Source organism: Schistocerca piceifrons, chromosome 7 (assembly GCF_021461385.2).
Source record: "Schistocerca piceifrons isolate TAMUIC-IGC-003096 chromosome 7, iqSchPice1.1, whole genome shotgun sequence".
Classification (NCBI taxonomy): Eukaryota; Metazoa; Arthropoda; class Insecta; order Orthoptera; family Acrididae; genus Schistocerca; species Schistocerca piceifrons.
Genome location: NC_060144.1, coordinates 390,773,121 through 390,800,416, shown reverse-complemented (window position 1 = coordinate 390,800,416; position 27,296 = coordinate 390,773,121). Strand labels below are relative to the sequence as shown.

Here is a 27,296-nt window from a genome sequence, read left to right as displayed (position 1 = left end):
TGAAGAAGTTGTAACGTGAGCTGCCGACTACAGGGCAGCCAGAAGAAAGACATGGCGGTCAGAGACAGAAACATGGGCAGTGCGACGCTGCTGCTGGCCGCTGCCCTCTGTGTGGGAGTCGCAGACTCAGCACCGCGCCCCCAGCTGCTCCAGGTACTCTGACCGACTCTTCATGACTTATTTCTTCACCCCTACTTCTGGTACGCTGCACGCTTTGTGCCATATTGCCTCCTGTACGACTGCGTCCGTGACAAGAATCTTGTTACTTGTGTACTCGCAACCAGTTGAATTAAGTCATTTGAACGTTCCCTCTGTTTATTTTACTGAAAATAGAGCGTTTCCGAACTGTACTGTACTTGTGTTTGCACTTGGACGTACTATTTGTACTGAGTACTTGTCCCATCTCAATACCTGTGCAGCTGTAGCACAATTGTTTTGTTGTTTTTCCGCAAAATTTGTGAGCTGTTGTACATCTTACATTGACGCTGCAGAAACGGAAAAGACGAATATTATCATTTAATTATGTGTTAACGGCTAGGTGATTGGCGAATTGGTGCAGAATAGCACTTCAGTGAAATGGAAACACACAAGTAATTTATTTCAAATCTCGTATCCTTAAACGTCATGGCCTACCATTAGCTGAGAGGACGGTTTTACGGTTTTGCGTAGTGATAGATATGCAGTTGATGGATTTCTTTAAGTTGCTATAATCTGATTGTAATATCGCAGATTATTTGAAGCCCCGTGTAGTAAATTTAGCTGCAATTCTCGACATTGTATTCGTTAGCATTGGTAAGACTTCAAAATACTTTCAGAAGATTACCAGGATCCTTGAAAAACAGAGGATTGAATGTGGCCTACAGAGTACTGCTAAGGACAAAGTGAATCTCAGGCAAGAATCACATGGGGTATGAACTGAGTGAGACTTACATTCATGTTCACGATAAATTTTGCTAATAATATACATGTTTCCTTGATAGTATGTTTGAACGATTATAGAACTATGTCCATGTGAATCACAAGACATTTGAAATACAAAATGTTGGCTTCTATTTAGGTTGCTAGTCTTGAGGCTTCTCTTAGACTAGGGTCGCGACCAGTCTGACGCGGCTCTTATGTTCTCTTCACACAGAGGCCGCTGCTGTTACATTGTCGTCCTGAGATGGGGTCGCTCAGCAAACGATTGGCTGACCTCTTCTCGTAGGCCTCTACGTTCCGTCGTTCCCGACTGGCCTGCCGGCGCTTGACTTTGCGCCGTACGTTCTCCCCCTCCCCCTCCCCACAAAGCGATCGACCGTGGTCGTACAGGGAGCACGATAACGGCGGGGGAGGCATGACCGTGGACGCTGCGATGGACTGGAAGCTGTGGCTGCAGGGAAGGTCAGGCTTCCAGTAGTACCCCGCCGTCCGGCCTTCGCTCTGGTGGAAACGTTCCCCGGAAAACGACCAGAAGGGTACGCGTCCACCTCCTAAGACCCGTAGGAATACGGAGAAGGCGTCGGCCTCTTCGGTGTGGACGGTTCCAGCTCCATCGTAGGACGAGAGGGGGCGGAGGAGGCGAAAGCTCTAAAGCTCTGTCTCCACTGGGTCGTCCCACTCTGTCGTGAAGACACCCTGTGCTGCTGTGGCTGCGCTGTCCTCGGGATCCGCGAATCTGTCGGAAGAGACACAGAAGGATCACCATGCACATGACAGTGGCGAATTTGATTGTGATGTCGGGCTGCAATCCATCTGGGCCTGAAATGAGATACATGCATGCGCCAAGTCGATGAAAGATCTCACCTCGCGACCACCGTCTGCTGCCACTAAAAACCCTCAAGAACACAATATTATGCGGCGCGAAACGGTACTTGCGATCTCCCTTCGGCACCGGATGCTGAGGAGGGTCGGCAGGTGGATCAGTATCAGATGGCGATGATCATGAAGCAATACCGCCGGTGATGGTCCATCTCGTGGATGCGGACGATATGAGGCGAGAAACAGTTGCAATGCTTGATCCCTCTTGTGTGTGGTGCGACGTTTGACCATCTGCTGCATGGAGGTTCTTACAAAACGTTCCGCTTCGCCCTTTGACTGTGGTGCACATGTTAGATGTTGTATGCATTGCGTTCACAAAATTTTTCAAATTCATTTGACGTGAACTGAGGGCCGTTGTCCGACACTATGACTTCAAGCAAACCTTCGAGGCAAAGAATGGAGGGCAACACCTGAATTGCGTTACGTGACGTTGTAGATTTAATTAGCACAGCAAAAGGAAACTTGCTGTAAGGGTCTACCACAATCAACGAACGAATGTTCCAAAAAGATTCCGCAAAGTCTATGTGCCATGTGATTGCGACTTGAGTCAAGCAGAGTATGTTTGTGGCGGAGAGGACTGATTTTCCGCACATGCGTGAAACTGTAACGACATCTGTTCTATTTGGGTGTCCATACCCTGCCAAGTACAATGTCGACGCGCTCACTGTTTCGTACGAAGAATCCCCCAGTGTCCTAGGTGAAGTAACTGCAACACTTCTTTTAGCGCCGGCCGAAGTGGCCGCGCGGTTCTGGCGCTGCAGTCTGGAACAGCAAGACCGCTACGGTCGCAGGTTCGAATCCTGCCTCGGGCATGGATGTGTGTGATGTCCTTAGGTTAGTTAGGTTTAACTAGTTCTAAGTTCTAGGGGACCAATGACCTCAGCAGTTAAGTCCCATAGTGCTCAGAGCCATTTGAACCATTTTTTGAACTTCTTTTAGCAAAGCTTTAGGGACCAACAGATGTGACCGTCCACTGTCATTTTGAACAAGAATCACATCACGCTGTATAGCGAGGCTATGCCGACGTGCGAAGTATCAGCGATCTATATGCTACGCAATGAGCGAGGTCAAGAAGTGCGAATGTATTGTAGCAAAACGTTCAAATCTGAATCATCTTCCGTGACCTGTCCAATTTTCCTACAGTTCAGAGGAAAGGATTAAAGCAATTCATAATCCTGAACATCGATATGACAACAAGATGCAGCTGAAACGTCAAAGTCTGTATCAGGGCCAATCGGAAGACATGAAAGTGCATCCGCATTACCATGTTGAGCTGTCGGTCAATACACAATCTCGCACTGGTATTGAGACAAAAACAAAGCCCATATCTGCAATTTTTGGGCAGTTTCAATAGGAACCGGCTTCGTCAGATGAAACAAGGACTGTAATGGCCTGTGATTCGTTACTAAGTAGAATTTTTATGCCATACAAATAGTGGTGGAATTGTGTGACACCATAAACAATAGCCAATGTCTCTTTCTCTGTTTGTGAATAGTTACACTGAGCTTCGGACAACACTTTCGGTCCAATACCAATAGACCTGCCTTTATCACCAATTCTGTGCGAAAGCATTGCACCGATTCCGTAAGAGGGAGCGTCAGCTTGCAACACAACTGGTTTGTCAGGGTCAAAGTGAACCAAGCATCGACCACTGAGCAATGCATTTTTAAGCTTTTGAAACGCTTCTTGGCACTCGTCTGTCCAAACAAAGGGAACGTTCTTGCGACGCAAGCGATTCAATGGAGCTGCAATTTCTACAGCATTCGGTTTGAACGGGGAAATAATAGTTCATTGTCCCTAAGACTGACTGCAATTCTATCATATTGCGAGGAACTTGCAGGTCACGTATGGCTAACAAGTGTGACTGAAGAGGATGTACACCTTGACTGTTTTTGACATGACCAAGATACTGCTACTAAGGTTTATAAAAACCACACTTGTCCAGTCTGCATCAGATAACACACGGAACAAAGCACAGAAATTTGCTACGTGTTCTACAGGTGTACGACCTGCTACGACAATATCGTCCAACTAGTTTAAACAGTTTGGTACTTGCGCTGTTCCAAATACTGTTGGAAAAAGGCGGGTGCGGAAGCTCTGCCAAAAGGAAAACGCAAATATTTAAATAAGCCCAAATGAGTGTTCACAACACACGACTTTTGAGATGCTTCATCTAGCGGTGTTAGAAGACATGCGTCCCGCAAATCAATTTTTAAAAAGTAGCGACCAGCACCTAATTTGTCCATGACATCCTCTGGCCATGGCAATGGATAAGTACCAATCACAGTTTGTGGGTTGACTGTACTTATAAAGTCACACAGTGGCAAATGTGACCTGATGGTTTGGGGAGCAAAACCAGTGGACTTACCCATTGACTATCTGATATGGGCGCAATAACTCCCCTATCTTGCAATTCTTCAAGTTCAGCAGTAACTTTGTCCCGTAATGCAATGGGAACAGCTCTATCCTGGCAAAATTTCGGCTGAATATTGCCTTTCATAGTAATATGTGCAACGAAAATTGTTAGCCTTGCCTGAACCTTCAGAAAAGAGTTGAGAGAATTCTTTCAGCAAACCAGCTACACTGTCTTTAGCTGTGAATGCAGTCACTGACAACACATTGTCCTGAATCTGAAAGCCAAAGAGATCAAACGAATCAAGACCAAATATGTTCTCACAAGTGCATGATTGTAGCACAGTGAAAGCCACAGTTCGTGTATGCGAGCGATACATAGCAGGCAAAGTACATTTTCCGAGAACGTGAATGTCATGGACACTAAAGTTCATTGGGTGCGGGCTAGTTTTAGACAGGCGCGAGGAGCCGAACAGTTCTTACTTGATACGATTCAGAAATGTAACAGAGGCACCCGTGTTCATCTGAAATTTCACACGCTTTCCACAAATATGCAATTGAACGAAAAGTTTGTTGGATTGGTGTAGCACTGAAGAAACTGTTTGCTTGCTAGTTTTGCTAATGCCCGCAGCAGGCTTTGAACACATTGCATTGATTACATGGGTCTTGTGAATAGACTTTTGTGAGTGGGCAGAGTTCTTATGTTTGTTCCGTTGCAGACATACGGATTGTACGGGGCCTTTCTTGCCACAAACGTAACACTGTACTTGTCGGTAAGGGCAGTTGTGGTGCGTGTGCCGTGTATAGCACCGAGGGTTGACGTAATTCTGTTCGCCTGTGTAGCCGTCTGTTTATAGAAATGTATACGTGACGTGGAGAACTGCTTACACGGCGTGTCGCTACCTAGTGGGCCGGCCGCTGCTGAAATTTATCAGCCGAAATGGCACCTGAATTACACTGACCTAGTATCTGCACTAAGTGCTGAAATGATGGATCTCACTGTTTCAAAATCTGTTCTCTAAGTTTGACATCAGTTACGTTGTATACAATCACATCACGCAACATAACATCTGAATATAAAGCACCACAAGCACATTTGAATGGAGTGGGGAACAATTTCTGAATGAGGTGAAAAACTGCACTTCTACTGTTGACCAAAAGTAATGTAGTTTCACAGCATCTAGTACATTGTGAGCTTATGGGCTTCAAACTGTTGCAACTGCTCGAGCTACTCCTCGTCGCTTTCGTTAAATTGGTGAAAAGGCGGCATGGAACTCGCAGCTACAGGTGTTGCTTGTAGCACTGTATTTGTTTGCTTCACCAGGAGTTTCTATACCGTTTTCAGCAGCGTGGCTGTTTGTTGGGTCTGAAACTGAAACATCTGTGTTAGCGGCTTTGCATCTCTCGCTTGCAACTGAGGCGCCTGAGCAAGGGGTTGGAGAGGTGGGTTACTCATAATGGGAGAGAAAATTGCAATAAACAGAGAAGGCAAGCAATTAAAATAAGCGCATAGGCAAAGAAAACTTTGGCAACGTCCACCTGAAAACACCGATTAGTAAAAACCACTATTAGAGACACTGTTAAAGCAAGTAAACACACCCGTACAAAGAAAAAACAAGTAAAATTAAGGTGCAAGCAAAACATAAAAACCTAAGAAAAATAAAAAATAAAAATGGTAGCCAGGCACGGGGTTCTTCTTACTTCACGCCAAATGTTGGCTTCTATTCAGGTCGCTACTCTCGAAGCTTTTCCTCGACTGGGGCCGCGACCGGTCGGACGCGGCGCTTATGTTTCCTTCGTATAGGAGCTGCTGCTGTCGTGTTGTCGTCCTGGAGAGCGGTCAGTTATTGAGTGATTGGCTGACCTCTTCTCACAGCCCTCTCTTCCCTAGCGTTCTCCGCTGGCGTGCAGGTGCTTGACTTTACGCCGTAACACAACACTGCCTACAGCACCTTTTAAGTAGAATGTATATCTGACCTGAGAAGGAGCACATTTAGTAAGTCTTTTGCACAGGAACAAAACGTTCAGCGTAGGAAACGTTTGTTCCTAGGATGTATGACTTGTGACGTGGCATACTAAGATGTGATCCAAAAGCTTTACTTCCTATCTATACGATTCCTGAGGAATGGCTGTGCTGAGACCTGGAAAAGTCATTGAGTCTACTGCTGGAACCCAGTTCGTTACGCCGAAGGAGAACAGGCTCCACATGATTCAACAATTCAAGTCCGGAGGATCAGCTGTCCAGCTCCTGAGGTCGAGTGCACGGTTAAGGACCAAGCTTGTTAATCGTTTGCTATTTGCCGCCGACACATCCATTATCTGCCGGAAAATGCAACTCATGAGATATCCTTTTAGAAACCATTGAATTTTGGCGGCCAGTAATGACTATTTATCGACTGAGTTATGATCAACTTTGAACTTCTCCACTGATTTGGAATCATCACCACAACTTTTAAACGATACGCAGTATGACTGAAACTAGGCAACTGAGGAATATAGCAGAACAGTGACCACATGATGTCTCTGTAACATTAGATAGTAAATGTAGCAAGAGGCTACGCTCTGTTCATGAAGTACGTGGAAACTGGAAGGGAGCATTTTGAATTAACGGTACTGCTTTCGTCACCACTGAGTCACCTGTACGTTGGAAGCTGGGTGCACTTGTTTCCTATAGAGAAACAAGCATCTCTGAAGATGTCTTGATGATCACTTACTGCGATGCTCACATGTGGTCGTTCCATTTTTTTCGTTTCCTCTTGTTTCTAAGATTTCGATGATACTGTATATTCCAGATACCACGACGCTGGTGTTTTTTTTAATCACAAATGCTTACACTAAAAGTTTTGGCCAAGTTACAGAATATTTCAGTTGGTGAAAGTCTTTTATTTAGATATATTACTTGATTAATATACTGAAGAGATGGGATACTCTGTGGAGATGTCGTCGTGGTGTTCATTCTGGAAGATGGTGTGATGCAGCTCTCCATGCTGTTCCATCCTGTGTAGGCTTACTCATCCATGCATGATTGCTGCAACCTTTCAGCATCTTAGTCGAACATTGGACTCCATCTAAAAGTTTTGGACACAACACTTCGTTCCACTGCCAAATTGTGATTACTGAATGCCGTAACATATGTCCCATCAATCGATCCCTTCTTTTAGCCAGTTTGTGGAATAAATTTATTTTTAGAATGATATTTTCACTCTGCAGCGGAACGTGCACTGATATGAAACTTCCTGACAGACCGAGGCTCGAACTCGAGACCTTTGCCTTTCACGGAAAAGTGCTCTACAGACTTTTTTGTCTTGTTCTCTTCGTGATTGTTCGTTCTATTTGTTCGGGGCGAACGTCCTATGACGCTTGTTCAAGTTCATCGTTGTTCCATTAACTCAGATTTTTTTTTATTACAGAGGGTGGCTAATCCTCTGACCGAACATGATGAGCTACCGTGCCGCCACCGACTGAGGTACCCAACCACGACTAGTGACCTGTCCTCACACCTTCAATTCTGCCGGTACACCGCCTCCTACCTTCCAAACTTCACAGAGGCTACATTGTACGATCCTGTTTACTCAGGTTATTGTCAGTTATTCTGCTGTTCAAATAGCAAATTCATCTACACTTTTGTGTCTAATTTTCTAATCTTATTCTAGCTGTATCATCTGAACAAATTCCACGGCATTCCATTACCACTATTTTATCTTCATTGACGTTCAGCTTAAAGCCTCTCTTCAACACAGCATCTTTTCCGTTTAACATAGCTTCCAAGGCCTTTCCCGTCTCTTACAGAATCACTATGTCATGGGAGAACCTCAGAAGCTTTTGTTTCTTCTCTCTAAATTTTAATTCCCTTACTAAATACCTCCTTGGTTTCCTGCACTGCTTGCTCGATGTACATCCTGAAAAACATTGATGGATGGACTACACTTCTGTCTAACTCCCTGCTGAATCACTGGTTCCATTCCTCGTGCTCCAATTCTTATAGCTGCAGTCTGATTTACTAACTATAGAACTACAATCAGTTTTGTAAAAACTTTCCCTAAATCTATTCCAATGAATTTTGTAAAAAGCTTTCTCTAAATTCATATCTTCAGCCTGCCTTCTAGGATACGTCGTATCGTCAGCTTTTTGGCGTGCAATTTCATATCTCCAGAATTCAAACTTTTCGGTCTATCAGCTTTTCCGTTCTTCTGTATGTAATTCGTGTCCATATTCTGCAATCATGCTCTCTAAACCTACATCAAATCAAACTTTTCAGCAGTCTAATTTCCAACCTGTTATTTTGTTGGGATATCAGATTTGGCGATATATTACGCCATCTTCGGGCCCTCTGACAGACGTGTAGGAGGATCCCAAGCTCTTTTCCGGTCAAAACAGGTACCAGCATTCAAAAACTGTTATCTGTAGAGTTCTGCTTGACACAGGCGATCAGTTCAAACATCACCTGCCGGCTGATGTCTGTGAGTCGTCAGATGATGATTGAAATGATCGCTGTGTCAAGCACAAATCTACAGATACTAGTCTTTGAATACTGGTCTCTATTTTGACCGAAACCGACGTTGGAATCTTCCTATACGTCAAATTCTTATTATGTCAAATTCTTCCAGCAGTGTATCACCCATCTCATCTTTATCTACTTCATCTTCTCTTTCTAAAATATTTTCTTCAAATTTGTTTCCCTCTACACATCCTTCGCACCTTCCAACCTTTGCTTGCATCTCTTTGCTTATAAAAAAAAAATAGTACTGCTTCTATCTGCAGGTGATTCTCTTCTCTTCAAAGGTCTGTTTAATTTTCCTGTAGGCAGCATTCATTTTTCCCATAGTCGTGCATGCACATGCAGCCTTGCGTTTAGTCCAAACATTCCTGTCTTGTCACTTACAATTCCTCTTAGTTTCATTTCTTAGACGTCTGTATTCCCTTGTGTTTGTTTCATTTGTCGTGTTTTCATATTTTATACTTCCGCCAATTACTTTTTTGTGTGTTACCTCAGGGTTTCTAATTGGTCTTTTCTTCCTACCAATTTTATGGTCTGCTAGCTTCACTGCTAAAGATTCGTCTTCTGTTTTATTCCTTTTTCCTTTCAATGAATCTTTTCACGATATTACCTTTGACGCTCTCAGTAAAGTCTGGTTCTGTCAGTTTACCCGGCTTCCATTACTTAATTTGCTACCTATTTGGTATTTCTTATGTTTTAAAAGGCAGTTCATAACTAATTATGCTCACAGTTCAAATGTGTCCTTGTAAACGTACTACATTTTAAAACATCGTTCGAAAATTCTTTCTTACTATTATCTCGTCTATCTAAAATATTTTTCTGTCTCCGGATTTCTTCAACGTATACAACCGTTTTTCGAAGTTACCTAACCACATAATGGCAACAATTAAATTGCGTTCTGTCCGCGATTTTATCAAGCGACTTCCCCTTTGTTTCATCTTCTCCTGTTCTTGTCCTCATACAATTTATTCTTCTCGTTCTTTTCGTACTATCGAATTCCATCACCTCATAAGGGCTAAATTTTTGTCTACTTTACCTACCTGAATGATTTCTTTTATCTCGTCGTATATTCTCATAATGTCTTCATCGTCTTCAGAGCTAGTTAGCATACAAACATGTGCTACTAGTGTGTGTTGCCTTTGTATCTACCTTAGCTATTGTTGCCTATGCTGTTCGTTGTAGCTTACCCACATTCACATTTTCCTATTCATTACTGTACCTACTCCTGCGTTACTCCTGTTTGACTGCGTGTTGATGATCCTTTACTAACCTGACCAGAAGTGTTGCGCGTAGCGAGAGATTTTCGTGCCTTTCATTTTCACCAAGTTACATAACTGTTACACGATACTTTATCCTCCAAAGTCACTAATAAAGGTAGACAGGCAATGAAACTAAGCCGTAGTTAGTAGTAATTCTGACACCTTATTCTACATTATGTGTCAGGAATTATTCCCACACTCAGTTTCACCTAAGATATTGGTATTCATCTGTCCCGGCTCGTCGTCATTCTAATGTTGAGTGTCGCCTTTAACACCATTCTAGTCTTGGCATCTCTCCATTTATAACGATCATGAAACGGAATAACAGTAAGATTCTTTTCAAGGTTTTCAGTTTTTTAAATATATGATATCAAATACTACTTTTATAAAAGAAGTTTTCGCTGCTGGATATCTGGTACGTAGCACAGCTCAGTTTCTTTCAGCCCAATCCCACTGAATTAGAAGTGGGTCACAAATGCCAGGTGTTTCAGAAGTATTACCAGTTCTGATTTAGGCCTTACAATCAAAGAAAACCTCCCGACAAACTTGGTCGAAAGTGAAGAATTGGAAATATTTTTACTCGGATTCTAAGGCGAACTTCCAGATATAAACATCACGGTGTGATTATGTGTATTTCAGTGGTGTAACAGTGTCAATTGGCTAACATTGTTGATGATCTCGTTCGGTTGTGGACACTTGCGAAATGAGTTTCGGACAGCGGTTTCCAGCTCGGAAATGGAAAGGGATTTCCTGTTCCAGAATTTGCCTTAAGACTTAGCGACAAATCCTGAAAACTTTGGTCGCAACAGCATCAATACAAACAATGCGTTCCCCATTACATGCAGCTGCTCAAGTTAACATGCAGACCTTCAACGTCACGGCAGTATTCTGAGTTACGCTTATACATTTATGTTGTTGTACATAACGTTTACTCTGTTCCAGAGTCCGTCACACGTGGATCTGTTGCAGGGGGAGGACGTGTTCGTGACGGTGGAGACGGGTGCCCTCAGGGGCGTGGTGGCCACGTCGCTCAACGGCACCCTCTACAACAGGTTCGTCGGCATCCCGTTCGCAACCCCGCCGCTGGGAGACCTCCGCTTCAGGGTGAGTAACCTTGGTGAAATTTAGGGCTCTCTCTCATCTTGCAGGAAACTGTGTGGAATGCGACACCCCATCTAGAAAACAATCAGCACCTTGAACAGACGCGAGCAGCGCAGCTCCTCACGGATGTCAGTGATTTTAGTTTCATACATCGTTTGTAAAGTGTTCAACGGTTTAAATTCAAGAGATAAACGTTGAAACACAAAACTAACCCAGTGTAAAACCGTAAGTAACTTGTAAGTACAGCTCGCCTTGTAGAGACTTTACCGCTGTTAATTGCACGAGAATTTGTGCCGGACCATGAGTCGAACTTTCTATTGTCGCTTATCGCGAATGGCCACCTTACCATTTGACTATCCGAGCATGACTCGCGACTAGGGCCATACTTCCATGCACGTGTGTCTGAAGAAACTTTGGATCGTACTTCTGAATAACGCAGGCACTTCAATGTCTGCCGACGCCAGGCAAGAGACTTCCAAGCAAAACATCTCCCCTTTAGGGGAATATATGTAATGGATATATGAGTACAGGATGCAGAGTCGTGATTACGAGGTATGGAAGTTTGGCTCTGGCGTTGAGTGTTGTATAGCCAAATGGTAAGGCATCCACTCACGATAAGCGGGAAATACGGGTTCAGTCGCGTTACAGCAGGCTAGCGGCACAGACGTCTGGCTTACACAGCTCGCTCGGGGGAGTTTTCAAGAAATATTTCTTATGATTAACACGTCTTTTATGTTTGAAAAACAAAGATTTTCATACGTTTAACATTATCTTAAAAAACAGAAAAAGAAAAACAAATGAACGAGAACAGCAAAAAAATGGTAAGGCATTCATTCACCGTGATCGCGATATCCGGGTTCGACTCCCATTCCTGTACAAATTTTCACTGTCGTCGTTCCATTATACAGCATTTGGTTGTCCATATTTGCAACAGGTAATACATTTAATGTATTTAATAACGGCTGTAGTCGCCGCAGTGCCTGTTTCTTTGAACATGCACGCGTGCCCGAACGAACGTTGCATCATATTTCTGAACAACACAGGCACCGCAATATCGTAAAACTTTCTTTACTTTTATCCTCGTGATGATTACGTGAGATATAATCACATAGGTGACAATAGTCGTGTCGAACCTCCTTCAGTCCGGCGTTGTGCATCAACTCGACGTGGCATGTACTCAACAAGTCGTGGAAGTGACGTGCAGAAAAGTTGATCCATGCCGCCTCTATAGCCATCCATAACTACGAACGTGATGGCGGTGCAGGTATTTGTGCGTAAACTGACGTCTTGGTTATGACCTATAAAGGTTCGATGGGTTTCTTGCTGGGCGATCTGGATGGCCAAACCATTCATTCCACCTGTCCACAATGTTCTTCAAACTAATTGTGAATAATTGTGGCCTGGTGGTGTGGTGCACTGTCATCTATAAAAATGGCATTGTTGTTTGGGAACATGACATCCATGAATGACTGCAAACGGTCTCCACATAACTTAAAATCCACAGGACTGAGTCCATTCCATGTAAACACAGCCCACACTATTATGGTGAAATCACTAGTTTTCACAATGCCTTATTAACAACTCGCGTTCACGGCGTCGTGGGGACTGCACCACACTCTAATCCTGCATCAGCTCTTACCAACTGAAATCGGGAGTCATCTAAACCAGGCCACAGTTTTCCAGTCGTCTAGGGTCCAACCGATATGATGACGAGTTCAGAGAGGCCCTCCAGACGAAATCATGCTGTTACCCAAGGCACTCGCTTCAGTTGTCTGCTGCTATAGCCCCTTACAGATACGTTCGTCGTACGTCTCACATTGATTTTTGCTTTTATTTCATGCAGTGTTGCTTGTCTGTTACCAATGGCAACTCTACGCAAACACCACTACTCTTGGTCGTTAAGTGATGACCGTCGGCCAGTGCATTGTCCGCGGTGAGAGGTAATTCCAGAAATTTGGTATTCTCGGCACCCAATTGACTGTGCGAATCACCGAATATTGAATTCGCTAACGATTGCCCAAACAGAATGTCTCATGCGCTTTCAAAGTCTGTTAATTCCTGTCGTGTGGCAATAATCACATCGTAAACCTTTTACCATGAATCACTTCAGCACAAAAGACAGCTCCGCCAATGTATTGACCTTTTGCACCTTGTGTATACGACACTGCCTTCATCTGTATATGTGAATGTCGCTATCCCATCACTTTCCTCACCTCAGTGTGCATTAACGTGTGTAATATGTTCCATGATTCGGATTTGAACGTGAGCTACTGTAATTTCGAGAACATATCTCGCGGGAATGCAGAGCAACTTTGTAGTAGCGTCTCGCCTTGGATTTTGTTGAGAATGTTTGCGACGCTGTGGCGCAGCTGGCAGAATACGAGCAGCCATCTTATACTGTCGCACCTGTAGATGATGAATCACTGCCTCGCAGAAATATTGTACCGGCTAGACAATATCATCCGACGCAACACCGAGAACCTTTCAAGAAGTTGTTTCTTCTCCGATTACGAAAACATTTCGTTGGTTCCTACCTACACAAAGGAATGAGGCTCCCATAAAAAAGTAACAGACTTCAGAGTTCGCTCGGAATGATTTAGGCGTTAATTTTCCCCACGTGCCGTTTAAATGGGAGTTGCAGAGTAATCATGCCGATTTTGAAGTGAAATTCCTCTCAGTCTTTGGTTGATTAACCCTAGTAAGGGACTGAACCGGCGAACAATTTCGAAGAACAAAGTGAACGATTTCGTTTTGTTAGTAACTTCTTGCGAATCGGCCGGAGTGGCCGTGCGGTTCTAGGCGCTGCAGTCTGGAGCCGAGCGACCGCTACGGTCGCAGGTTCGAATCCTTCCTCGGGCATGGATGTGTGTGCAGTCCTTAGGTTAGTTAGGTTTAATTAGTTCTAAGTTCTAGGCGACTGATGACCTCAGAAGTTAAGTCGCATAGTGCTCAGAGCCAGTCTTGCGAATCGAACCCTTTGGTTGTACAAGTAACGTCTTTTGTCGCAGAATTACACATCATTAAAATTTTTCTAACAAATCTGGTAATTGCCCCTCTCTCACGACCGCCTTTCTTATATACAGGGTGAGTCACCTAACGTTACCGCTGGATGTATTTCGTAAACCACATCAAATACTGACGAACCAATTCCACAGACCGAACTTGAGGAGAGGGGCTAGTGTAATTGTTTAGTAGAAACCATACAAAAATGCACGGAAGTATGATTTTAACACAAACCTACGTTTTTTTTAATGGAACCACGTTAGTTTTGTTAGCACGTCTGAACATATAAACAAATACGTAATCAGTGTCGTTTGTTGCATTGTACAATGTTAATAACATGCGGAGATATTGTAACCTAAAGTTGACGCTTGAAACCTCCGACGTTCAGTTGCGTGTTGTAACAAACACGGGCCACGGTCGGCGAGCAGCATCTGCAAGGACATGTTTACGATGACGACCCTGTTTACGAGTGTGGCTGTAGTACACTGTTGTGGTTTGGTCTAGCTGTCGCAGCGTCCGCATGTAGCGCTTGCTGCAATCGTTATTCTGCATTCGTCTCCGCACGCACACCAACTGTAGTACACCGTGTTACCAGACGTCTGTGATAGTGTAGTGTTGTAGGAACTGTGACCACGGTGTATTAGAACTCTGAAAAGGCGGAGATGATACTCATGTATGGCGAGTGTCGACGAAATGCAGCTGAAGCCTGCAAGGTGTATGCAGAACGGTACCCGCACAGAGAGCATCTAACCTGCGGCACATTGCAAAACATCTACCGCCAACTGTATGCAACAGGTATGGTCGTAGCACGCAAACGGGTCCGTAACAGGCCCGTCACAGGAAAAGCGGGTGCAGTTGGTGTGTTAGCTGCTGTTGCCATGAACCCACATATGAGTACACGGGACATTGCGAAAGCCGATGGACTGAGTCAAAGTAGTGTCATGCGCATACTGCATCGTCACCGCTTTCACCCGTTTCATGTGTCGCTACATCAGCAATTACATGGTGATGACTTTAATCATCTAGTGCAATTCTGTCAATGGGCATTAACAGAGAATGCGTTGCAGTTCTACCTGTTTACCGATGAAGCGGGTTCCATAAACCACGGGGCAGTGAATCTACGGAACATTCATTACTGGTCCGTGGACAATCCTCGCTGGCTCAGACAGGTAGAGCGACAGCGACCGTGGACTGTAAATGTATGGTGCGGAATCATTGGCGGCCACCTCATTGGTCCTCACTTCATTGCAGGGGCCCAAACAGCTGCAACATACATCGCGTTTCTACAGAATGATCTGCCAACGTTGCTCGAAAATGTCCCACTGGAAACGCGTCGACGTATGTGGTATCAGGATGATGGTGCACCTGCACATTCCGCAATCAACACTAGGCTGACCATTGACAGGATGTTCGACGGGCGTTTCATAGGACGTGGAGGACACATAAATTGGCCAGCCCGTTCTCCTGATCTTACACCTCTGGACTTCTTTCTGTGGGATACGTTAAAGGAGAATGTGTACCGTGATGTGCCTATAACCACAGAGGATATGAAACAACGTATTGCGGCAGCCTGCGGCGACATTACACCAGATGTACTGCGGCGTGTACGACATTCATTACGCCAGAGATTGCAATTGTGTGCAGCAAATGATGGCCACCACATTGAACATCTATTGGCCTGGCATGTCGGGACACACTCTATTCCACTCCGTAATTGAAACGGAAACCACGTGTGTACGTGTACCTCACCCCTCATGCTAATGTACATGTGCGTCAGTGAAAAAGACCAACAAAAAGGTGTTAGCATGTGGACGTAATGTGCTGTTCCAGTCTCCATCACCGTTCCCTTTGGATCCCTACGTAATTCGGTGCTCTCCGATACACACGATCGAACAGCGGAGGAGTGGTACTCAAGCATCAACTTTAGGTTACAATATCTCCAGATGTAATTAACATTTTACAATGCAACAAACGGCACTGATTACGTATTTGTTTATATGTTCAGATGTGCTAACAAAACTAACGGGGTTCCATTTTAAAAAACGTAGATTTGTGTTAAAAACCATACTTCCGTGCATTTTTTTATGGTTTGTATTAACCAATTACACTAGCCCCTCTCCTCACGTTCGGTCTGTGGAATCGATTCGTCAGTATTTGATGTGGTTTATGAAATATATCCAGCGGTAATGTTAGGTGACTCACCCTGTATATACTTCTAGATAACTGACAACAGCGATTGATTTCTGTGACTGAAGACATCGCTTATGTTCATCAGGTTAGGATGTGTGCATGCTACTTGCGGACGCAGGAGGAGCTTGCAGCGGTCGCGGACAGCTGAATGCACTTTTAGCTACGGTCAGTCACCCTAATGTTGCTTCCTTGGTGGGTAGCGGCGGCGGAGAATGTGGCGCGTCGTGTGGGACACCTCAGGTGACGCTAGCTTTGCCCAATGGCTCCGCTACCGAGGCACCTCCTGCTGTATCCGAGGTGGTGCATCATCCCTTTTTGCAGGGTGAGTGGCGCGTGGTAAAGCGTTCACGTCGCTCGAAACAGGGGGCCCATTTAGTCACTGCTTCAGCAGGGTCCGAGCAGACACACGGGGAGAGAGGATGTGGTGGTGGTTAGTGTTTAACGTCCCGTCGACAACGAGGTCATTAGAGACGGAGGGGAGAGAGGATTACTAGTTATCGGGAACTTCGATGTTAGGCATATTATGGAGCTGCTTGGACAGACAGTGTTCAGGACTGGAACGAAAGTCAATATGCACTCGGTATGTCTACCAGAGGCCCTTATCTGAGATGTGAAGGCAGCTCTGCCTGAGACTTTGAGCGTGCAGCGTGCTGTCGTCTTGAAGCTGTGGTTCAAGTCGGTAACAACGACGTCTGTTACATGGGTTTTGAGGCCATCTTCAGTTCATACAGGCGGCTGGCAGAGGTGGTGAAGACTATTTAATGGGGATCAAGCAGAGCTCGCAATTTGCAGCATTGTTGCCAGAGTTCATCAGGGTCCTTTGGTCTGGAGCTGAGTGGAGGGTCTTAACCAAAGGCTTCATCGACTCTGCGATGGCCACAGATTTCTAGACCTGCGTTATCAGGCGGGGAGAGGGGTGCACTACTTGAAGGAAGCAGTTACTCTGGTAGCAGGAAACTTGTGGAGTGCACATGGGGTTGTTTCAGGCTAGACGGTAGTTCGAGGTATTCTGATGAACACTCATTAGTCGATATGTAGCAACATAAGTGAGACGGCGTTCAGAAGAAAGACACTCCGACCGTCAGAATTTTATCAGTAAAGTGTCTGAGCCGTGGTGGGGTTGGTGGCGTCGCCTTTCGTCTTCATGGAGCCTCTCTCTCGATCTGTCGTATGTCCCTCTGGTTTGAGGCCACTAAGATCTTTGTTCGAGGTTGTTGACGGGGGATGGGGAGTGCTATGGTTTGGCGAGTTGGGAAGTGGTAATGGGGAGAGGGTGACGGTGAGAGGTGTCCTCCCGGTGACTAAGGCGAGCACTTGCACAATCGTTTTAGCCACGGAGTCTGGCGAATGGTTGCTGGGCATATTGGTGGGCCGATTTGAATACCTAGCTCACTTCGAGTGCCGACTTCGTGCATAGTCTGGCCAATCATCTGTGGGACGATCACAACTATGAGGCAGTTGAGGCCAGTTTCGCTGTGCTGAATTCTGGGCCCCTTTTGAACCGGCAAGCTTCATCTTCGATTCGTCAACTTAAGTTGTTTTGGATGTTGAGGTCTTAACTGTTATTTTCTTATTGATACCTAGAGGTCTTTTGCAATCATTGTGACTTCTTAACTAACCTATTTCATTACCAGTGGGTTCCTTGAATTGTGGGTGTTGTTTGTTTTTCCTGAGTCGATACTGGCCTTGGATGTTTGTTAACAGGCTAACTTAAACTGTGTGACCCGATGGTGTTTCCTGAGCCGGAGAGATAACGTATTTCTTTTAAGTTGTGGCCATACGGCTCCGCCGTACCTAGATTGTTGGTTTTTAGCCGACCTCTCTGCCGAAAGTCTTCGAACACCAGATAAGTACCTTTCTCTTGTAATACGGCCGGGTGCCGGTTTCGAGATACCTTCGGCCATTGCAGATGTCATCTTTATTTCACTTTATTGGCTTAGGAGGTGCCTGCGTCTCAAAATTTATAGTTGGTCAGTCTATATAATCGACTTTGGCAGCCTAGTTTTCTTTCGGGCTTTTCGCCATCGTAGTAGAGTCAGTATCTTGCAGTGACGCGTGAATACTGTTTGGCTGGTTGTTGTTGCTTTCATGTAATTGACCTTGCTGTATTAATATTTCGTTTGCCGGTCTGTACCCAACGAAAAGGGCCTTTGAAGGTTGCTCTTCTAGTTATGACTTTTCTTGTCCTTCCTATTTGGTGTAGTTTTGTGCTCCTTGCGCGTAAGCCTTCTGGCGCACCCCTTGTGAGGAGGCAATTAAACTCTCGGTTACTTTACTGAATCAGTTATTAATGAAGGCCTACCTGTTTTCTGTTTGGTAGTTTTAGTTAACTGAAACTGTTATTATTGGAGACCTGCCTGTTTTGCGTTTGGTAATTTTGCTTAACTGAAGCTGTTGTCACCGAAGGCCTGCCTGTTCTCTAGTTGGTAATTTTACCTAACTGAAGCTGTTGTCACTGAAGGCGTGCCTGTTTTCCATTTGGTAATTTTACCTAACTGAAGCTGCTATTAAAGAAGGTATTCCTGTTCCCTATTTGGTAATTTTACTTAACGGCAGCTGGTATTAAAGAAGGCCTGCCTTTTTTCTGTTTGGTAATTTCAGGCCTGGCTGTTCTCAGTTTGGTAATCTTACTTAACTAAAGCTGTTATCATTGAAGGCCTACCTGTTTTCTATCTGCTAATTTTACTTAACTGAAGCTGTTATTAAAGAGGCCCTACCTATTTCCTACTTGGTATTTAAGGTGGATCAATAGGATAAAAAACCTTATTGTTCTGATACAGTGTTAGTAGCGTCCTGCTTGACACAGCCAAGTCGCTTAAATATCTGGGCGTAACGCTGCAAAGCAATACGAGGAGGAATGAGCATGTAAAAACAGTGTTAGGGAAGGTAAGTGGTCGGCTTCAGTTTATTGGAAGAATTTTGGGAAAGAGTAGTTCGCTTGTAAAGGTGACCGGTGTGATCTATTCTTGAGTACTGCTCTAGTATTTGGGGTCCACATCAGGTCGGATTGTAGGAAGACATCGAAGCAATTCAAAGGCGGGCTGCTAGATCTGCCACCAGCAGTTTCGTACAAGACGTAGAGGTTACGGAGATGCTTCGGGAATTCCTGGAGGGCGGGCGACGTTATTTTCGAGGAACATTATTGAGAAAATTTAGAGAACCGGAATTTGAAGCTGACACCAACATATACTACGCGTGAGGACCATGAGCACGAACCACGAGATATTAGAGCTCACACTGAGGCATACAGATAGTCATTTTTCCCTCTCTCTCCTTGCGAGTGGAACAGGAAAGGAAATGAAGGAATGCAGAAGAAGCTTTAAGAGACGAAATAGTGAAAGTAGCAAGGAACAAAAAGGTAAAAAGGAAAAGCCTAGTAGAAATCCTAGGATGTAACAGGTAATATTAGATTTAATTGATAAAGGTAGCAAACATAGATATGCAGCAAATGAAGACGGCTGAAGGGAATCCAAAGCCTTAAGAATGAGACTGATAGGAATATTAAAAATGACTAAGCTTGAGTGGCTACAGTAGAAGCGAATGGATATAGAAGATTATACCAATAGGGGAAAGATAGATAGTGCCTTAGGAATATTCAAGAGACATTTTGTGAAAATAAAAGCAGCTGTTTGAGCATCAAAACCTGTACTGAACAAAGAAAGGATAGCTGGAATTTGGGAGTATATAGAAGGACTATACAAGCGAAATGTACTTGGAGACAGTACTGGAGAATAGGATACAGATTAAGATGAGACAGGAGATATGATACTGCGGAAAGAATTTCACAACGCGCTGAAAGACACAAGTCGAAACAAGGCCCCTGGAATAGACAGCATTCCATCGGAACCACTGGTTCCTTGGGAATGCCAGCCATGACAAAACTCTTCCACCTCCACAGGCGAAATTACCACAGACTTAAAGGAGAGTGTAATAATTCCAGTTCCAAGAAAAGCAAGTGCTGACACGTGTGGGTATTTGCGAACTCTCAGTTTACTACGTTATGTTTTGCAAAATTCTAACTCGAAGCAATACTGACCCTACGATTTCACTTGGAAGATAGGTTAAGTAAAGGCAAACATATGTTTATAGCTTTTAAAGATTTTGAGAAAACTTCTGAAAATGCCGGTTGGAATGGAATGCACTTTTGCAATTCTGAAGGCAGTGGGGTAAAACATAGGGAGTGAAATGTTATGTACAAATTGTAAACAAACGAGACGGATGTTGTAAGAGTCGTGCGTGGAGTGGAGGCGAAGGGGCATGAAAGGGAAGCGGTTGTTGAAAGAGAGTGAGACAGGGTTGTAGCCTGTCCCTGGTGTTATTTAAGTTGTAGAATGAGCAAGCAGTAGAGGAAGCCACAGAGAAAATTTGGATAAGGAATTTAACTTCAGGGAGAAGAAATAAAAATGTTGAGAATGGATACATGCTCATTTAGTGAAAAAAAACTGGACCAACACCAAATTCCAGCTAGGGTTTTCTACTCACTAGACAGACGTGCTACCACTGCTCCACCCTGTCACTGCATCTAGAATAGCTGTTTGGATTATCCTAGCGCACACCCCTAGCATCCCCCCCTAACAAAAACTACAAGTCATGTCTATGTCCATCTTGATGTTCGCACTCTTAACTCGTATCCGTATTTCCGGGGCTCACCAACAATGGAATAGCACCTTAGCTGTTCCAGTGTTAGAGAGCGTCTGCATCACTGATACGGGTTAGGGAAATATCAGGTTCTGTTGAGACGCGAATTGGAATTTGCATTAGGGAGAGATGCACTAGAGTAAATTGTGCTTATATGTTAGGTACAGTACCAGGGTAGCGTAGTGGTTAGCGCATGTGCCCTTTTGAGCAAGAAACCTGGGTCTTAATCACAGATTTGGTACAAATTTTTATTCATTGGTTCGACCTGTGTTCCTTATCGTAGATAGAGATCTCCACCTACATCTACATCTACGTGATTACTCTGCTATACAATAAAGTGCCTGGAGAGGGTTCAATGAACCATCTTCATGCTGTCTCTCTACCGTTCCAATCTCGAACGGCGCGCGGGAAAAACGAACACTTAAATTTTTCTGTGCGAGCTCTGATTTCTCTTATTTTATCGTGATGATCATTTCTCCCTTTGTAGGTGCATGCCAACAGAATCTTTTCGCAATCGGGGGAGAAAACTGGTGACTAATATTTGATGAGAAGATCCCGTCGCAACGAAAAACGCCTTTGTTTTAATGATTGTCACTCCAATTCACGTATCATGTCTGTGACACTATCTCCCCTCTTTCGCGGTAATACACAACGAGCTGCCCTTCTTTGTACTTTTTCGATGTCATATGCCAGTGCCACCTGATGCAGATCCCACACCGCACAGAAATACTCCAGAATATGGCGGACAAGCGTAGTGTAAGCAATCTCTTTGGTAGACCTGTTGCACCTTCTAAGTGTTCTGCCAATGAATCGCTGTCTTTGGTTTGCTCTACCCACAATATTATCTATGTGATCGTTCCAATTTAGGTTATCTGTAATTGTAATCCCTAAGGATTTAGTTGAATTTACAGCCCTCATATTTGTGTGACTTATCTCGTAATCGAAATTTACCTAATTTCTTTTAGTACTCATGTGAACATCTTCGCACTTTTCTTTATTCAGGGTCAATTACCATTTTTCGCACCATACATATACCTTATCTAACTCATTCTGCAACTCGTTTCGATCATCTGATGACTTTACAAGACGGTAAATGACAGCATCATCTGCAAACAATCTGAGACGGCTATTCAGATTTTCTCCTATGTCGTTAATATAGATCAGGAACAACAGAGGGCCGATAACACTTCCTTGGGTCTTTAATGTCTCTGGAACATATTTCACGAGATTAAAAGTGTTGAGGTTTGCCGATGATAATTTAATTCCGTCAGAGGCAGCAAAGGACTTCGAGAAGCAGTTTCAAAGAATGGACAGTGTCTCGTTAGGAGAACATGAGATGAACACCATCAAATGCAAAAAAAAGGGTAATGGAATATAGTCGAAATAAATCAGGCAAAGCTGAGGGAGTTAGATAAGAAACGGGACACTGAGTTTTGCTTTTTCTACATAGAAATAACTGATGGTGGCGGTAGTAGAGAGGACAAAAAATGTTGACTAGTTATGGCAAGGAAAGCGCTGCTGAAGAGTACAAATCTACTAACATAGAGTATAAACTGAAGTCTTAGAAAGTCTTTTCTGAACATATTTGCCATGGCATGTAGCCTTGTGTGGATGAGAGACGTGTATAATAAACAAATCAAACAGGAAGAGAATAGAAGCTTTTGGACTGTGATGCTGCAGAACAGTACTGAAGATTAGATGGGTAGATAGGTAACCAATAAGGTGGTAATGAACAGAACTGAGTGGAAAAGAAATTTGTGCATACCGTGATTAAAAGTAGGGATCACACCCTCTGAAACATCAAGGGATCATCCAATTTATTATGTGGTGGAAGTGTGAAGGGTAAAAAATTGTAGACGGAGAGCATGTAACATAATGCTTCCCGAACGACCGAATTCTCTGTTTTGTCTGTAATTATCTGGGGGGAATGTGTGGGACATGAGTAATGATGGTATCAATAAACTGCCTTATTTCCAGTCGAACGTCTCCAGTAAAAGCAGTAGCATATCTGCTAGCAATCGTATGCACTTGTAGTTATTCAGAGTTCCTGCACTAAAACAAGGATTAATAATACAGTTCTTGAAAAATCCGCACCGTATATTGACAGGTCAAGGTGGTTGTTTACCGACTTCTCTCAGTCAACGTGGATCTTCATCTACATCTACATCTACATCCATACTCCGCAAGCAACCTGACGGTGTATGGAGGACGGTACTTTGAGTACCTCTATCGGGTCTCCCTTGTATTCCAGTCTCGTATTGTTCGTGGGAAGAAAGATTGTCGGTATGCCTCTGTGTGGGCTCTAATCTCTCCGCTTTTATCCACATAATCTCTTCGCGAGACATACGGTGAAGGTGTGTTCTCGAAACTTCAACAAAAGCCCGTACCGAGCTACTGAGCGTCATTCCTGCAGAGTCTTCCACTGGAGTGTATCTATCATCCCCGTAACGATTTCGTGATTACTAAATGATCCTGTAACGGAGAGCGCTGCTCTCCGTTGGATCTTCTCTATCTCTTCTATCAACCCTATCTGGTACGGATCCACACCGCTGAGCAGTATTCAAGTGGTGGGCAAACAAGTGTACTGTAATCTACTTCCTTTGTTTCCGGATTGCATTTCCTTAGGATTTTTCCAATGAATCTCAGTCTGGCATCTGGTTCATCGAAGATCAACATTATATGGTCATTCTATTTTAAATCACTCCCAATGCCTGCTCTCAGATAATTTATGGAATTAACTGCTTCCAGTTGCTTACCTGCTACATTGTAGATAAATGATAAAAGATCTTTCTTTCTATGTATTCGCAGCACATTACACTTGTCTACATTGAGATTCAATTGCCATTCCCTTCACCATGAGTCAATTCGTTGCAGATACTCATGCATTTCAGTGCAATTTTCCATTGTTACAACCTCTCGAAGTACTACAGCATCATCCGCAAAAAGCCTCTGTGAACTTCTGATGTTATCCACAAGGTCATTTATGTATATTGTGAATAGCAACGGTCCTACGACACTCCCCTGCGGCACATCTGAAATCATTAGTCTGATAGTCCATATGCTCTTATTTTGTTCATTAAACGACTGTAGGGAACTGTATCAAACGCCTTGCGGAAGTCAAGAAACACGGCATCTACCTGGGAACCCGCGTCTGGCCTTCTCGGGCGAGATGGGTTTCACACGATCGTCTTTTTCGAAAACCATACTGATTTCTACAGAGTAGATTTCTAGTCTCCAGAAAAGTCATTATACTCGAACATAATACGTGTTCCAAAATTCTACAACTGATCGACGTTAGAATATAGGTCTATATTTCTGCACATCTGTTCGACATCCCTTCTTGAAAACGGGGATGACCTGTGCCCTTTTCCAATCCTTTGGAAAGCTACGCTCTTCCAGAGAGCTACGGTACACCGCTGGAAGAAGGGTGGTGGGGAGGGGGGGGGGGGGGGGAAGTTTCATCGCGTACTCTGTGTAAAATCGAACTGGTATCCCATCATGTCCAGCGGCCGTTCCCCTTTTGAACGATTTTAATTGTTTCTCTATCCCTCTGTCATCTATTTCGATATCTACCATTTTGTCATCTGTGCGACAATCTAGAGAAAGAACTACAGTGCAGTCTTCGTCTGTTAAACAGCTTTGGAAAAATACATTTAGTATTTCGGCTTTTAGTCTGTCATCCTCTGTTTCAGTACCATTTTGGTCACAGAGTGTGTGGACATTTTGTTTTGATCCACCTCCCGCTTTGACGTAAGACCAAAATTTCTTAGGATTTTCTGCCTAGTCACTACATAGAACTTTACTTTCGAATTCATTGAACACCTCTCGCATAGTCCTCCTCACATTACATTTCGCTTCGAATAATTTTTGTTTGTCTTCAAGGCTTTGGCTATGTTTATGTTTTCTGTGAAGTTCCCTTTGCTTCCGCAGCACTTTTCTAACTCGGTTCTTGTACTACGATGGATCTTTTCGATCTCTCACGATCTTGCTTGGCACATACTCATGTAATGCATATTTTACGATGGTTTCGAACTTTGTCCACCGATCCTTTTTGTGTTGAGCCGTCAAGTACTCTGAAATCAGCTTTTTGTCACTTTTGCTAAACAGAAAAATCTTCCTACCTTTTATAATATTTCCATTTATGGCTAAAATCATCGATGCAGTAACTGCCTTATTATCGCTGATTCATTGTTCTGCATTAACTGTTTCAAATAGTTCGGGTCTGTTTGTCACCAGAAGGTCTAATATGTTATCGCCACGAGTCGGTTCTCTGTTTAACTGCTCAAGGTAGTTTTCAGATAACGCACTTGAAAAAATTTCACTGGATTCTTTGTCCCTTCTACTCGTTATAAACGTTTGAGTCTCCCAGTCCTTATCTGTTAAATTAAAATGTTCACCCAGAACTATAACATGGACGGGAAGTCTATTCGAAATATTTTCCAAATTTTCCTTCAGGTGCTCTGCCACAACACCTGCTAAGCCTGGGGGCCTATAGAGACATCCAGTTACCATGTTTGAGCCTGTTTTAACCGTAACTTCCACCCAAATTATTTCACATTTCGGATCTCCGTCAATTTCCTTCAATACTATTGCACTTCTTATCGCTATAAACAACCCTCCCGCTTCACTGCCCAGCCTGTCTCTGCGGTATACATTCCAATCTCAGTTTAGAATTTCATTACTGTTTACATCTGGTTTCAGCCAACTTTCTGTCCCTATTACTATGTGGGCATTGTGACCGTTTATTAGTGAGAGCAGTTCTGGGACCTTTCTATATACACGCCTGCAGTTTACTATTACCACATTAATATTGTTGCGTTTTGCCTACTAATACCTTGTCGCGTCTCAGGAGGCATCTTGTCGGGCCTAGGGAGGGAATTCTCTAACCTATAAAACCCACATGTGCACTCCACACGTACTCCGTTCCCTTTGCAGCCGCTTCCTGCGTGTAGTGCACTTCTGACCTATTCAGGGGAATCCTACATTTCTCCACCCGATAGCGGAGGTCGAGAAATTTACACCCCAGATCTCCACAGAATCGTCTAAGCCTCTGTTTTACGCCTTCCACTCGACTCCAAACCAGAGGACCGCTATCGGTTCTGAGAACGATACTACAAATAGTTAGCTCAGATTCCACCCCGCGAGCGAGTCTTTCCGCCTCCAACAACTCCGCCAACCACCTGTATGAACTGAGGATGACCTCTGAACCCAGAGGGCAGGGGTCATTGGTGCCGACATGAGCAACAATTTGCAGTCGGGTGCACCCAGTTCTCCCTATCGCCGCCGGCAGAGCCTCCTCCACATCTCGGATGAGACCCCCCGGCAAGCAGACACAGTGCACCCTGGCCTTCTTGCTCGATCTTTTCGCTATTTCCCTAGGGGGCTCCGTCACCCGCCTAACATTGGAGCTCCCAATCACTAATAAACTCCTCCCCCAGTGTGCCTGCTCGGACCTTGCTGAAGGAGCGGCCTATGTCCACTCACAGGCAGAGCGGGCGATGCCACATGGACAGCCTCCACATTGACCCTCCGCCTAGTGCGACGCGAAAGCCGCTGAACCCACCACTCCCCTTGGGGAGAGGGTAGCCCAACGGCGCCCGCTACCCGCAAAGATGTCTCGACAGCAGGGACCGTAGGTGAAGCAAGTAACACCTGGGGTGTACCATGCGACGCACCAGACTCCCCACTGCCACTACACTCCGAAGCAACAGCCTGAAGACGGCTGACCGTGGCCATCAGCACGTTCAGCTGTTCGCGAACAGTGGCCAGCTCCTCCTGCGCCCGTATACAGAAGTCACACATCCTACCCATCCTAAGAAATCAACAATTTACTGTAGAGAGTTAATCAACTTTTAACTAGACTGCTAATTCACTAAAGACAGCTGATAGCTAACTAAACTGTGGTTAGTAGACACTTCTTGTTGAAAACAATAAAAACAAGCACTACCTGTCTCTGGACTGTATTTAGAACAAACACTTACATTACTGGCACTACAGCTCACTAAAGGGACTCTCTCTGACTGTATTCAAAGCAAACACGAAATCTATGAAACACTGTTAGTAGTAATCGAAAATTAAAGCTTCCTAAAAGTAAAAACATACGGAAGTAGAAGTGACAAGTAAGAAAAACACAGTTAATATTTCAATTTACGTAGCTCGGTGTACAGCAGATGTGAAGCAGACGGCAGTTACGACGGCACTGGCACTAGTCAACTGAGGAGTATTGCATATTGTGGAGAATGATTTGTCCGTGGTTTGTAAGTGATACTTTACCTGTAACGAAACTCTTGCTGGAAGCGGCGTGTCACTTTACAGTTTTCGTAGCAATAATTCGGAGAGTTGGAAGTGATTTTCGAAATCTTCAGCTTACGACATCCATTTTAGAATCTGACGAGGAAACTCTGACTGTTTAAGTTATAAATTAAAATAAATATTTATGTCGGTCACTTTCAGTTTCA

General features: G+C 44.1%; 1 protein-coding gene across 1 annotated transcript in view; it reads left to right on the top strand.

Annotated features, from left to right (window-relative positions):
- Positions 1–51: 51 nt before the first annotated feature.
- Positions 52–27,296, top strand: part of LOC124805730 (acetylcholinesterase-like) — a 92,535-nt gene continuing 65,290 nt past the window's right edge. Inside the window, exons 1-2 of the mRNA XM_047266301.1 lie at positions 52–153; positions 10,849–11,010. Of these exons, the coding sequence (XP_047122257.1) occupies positions 52–153; positions 10,849–11,010 (264 nt within the window). The remainder of the gene's footprint in view (positions 154–10,848; positions 11,011–27,296) is intronic.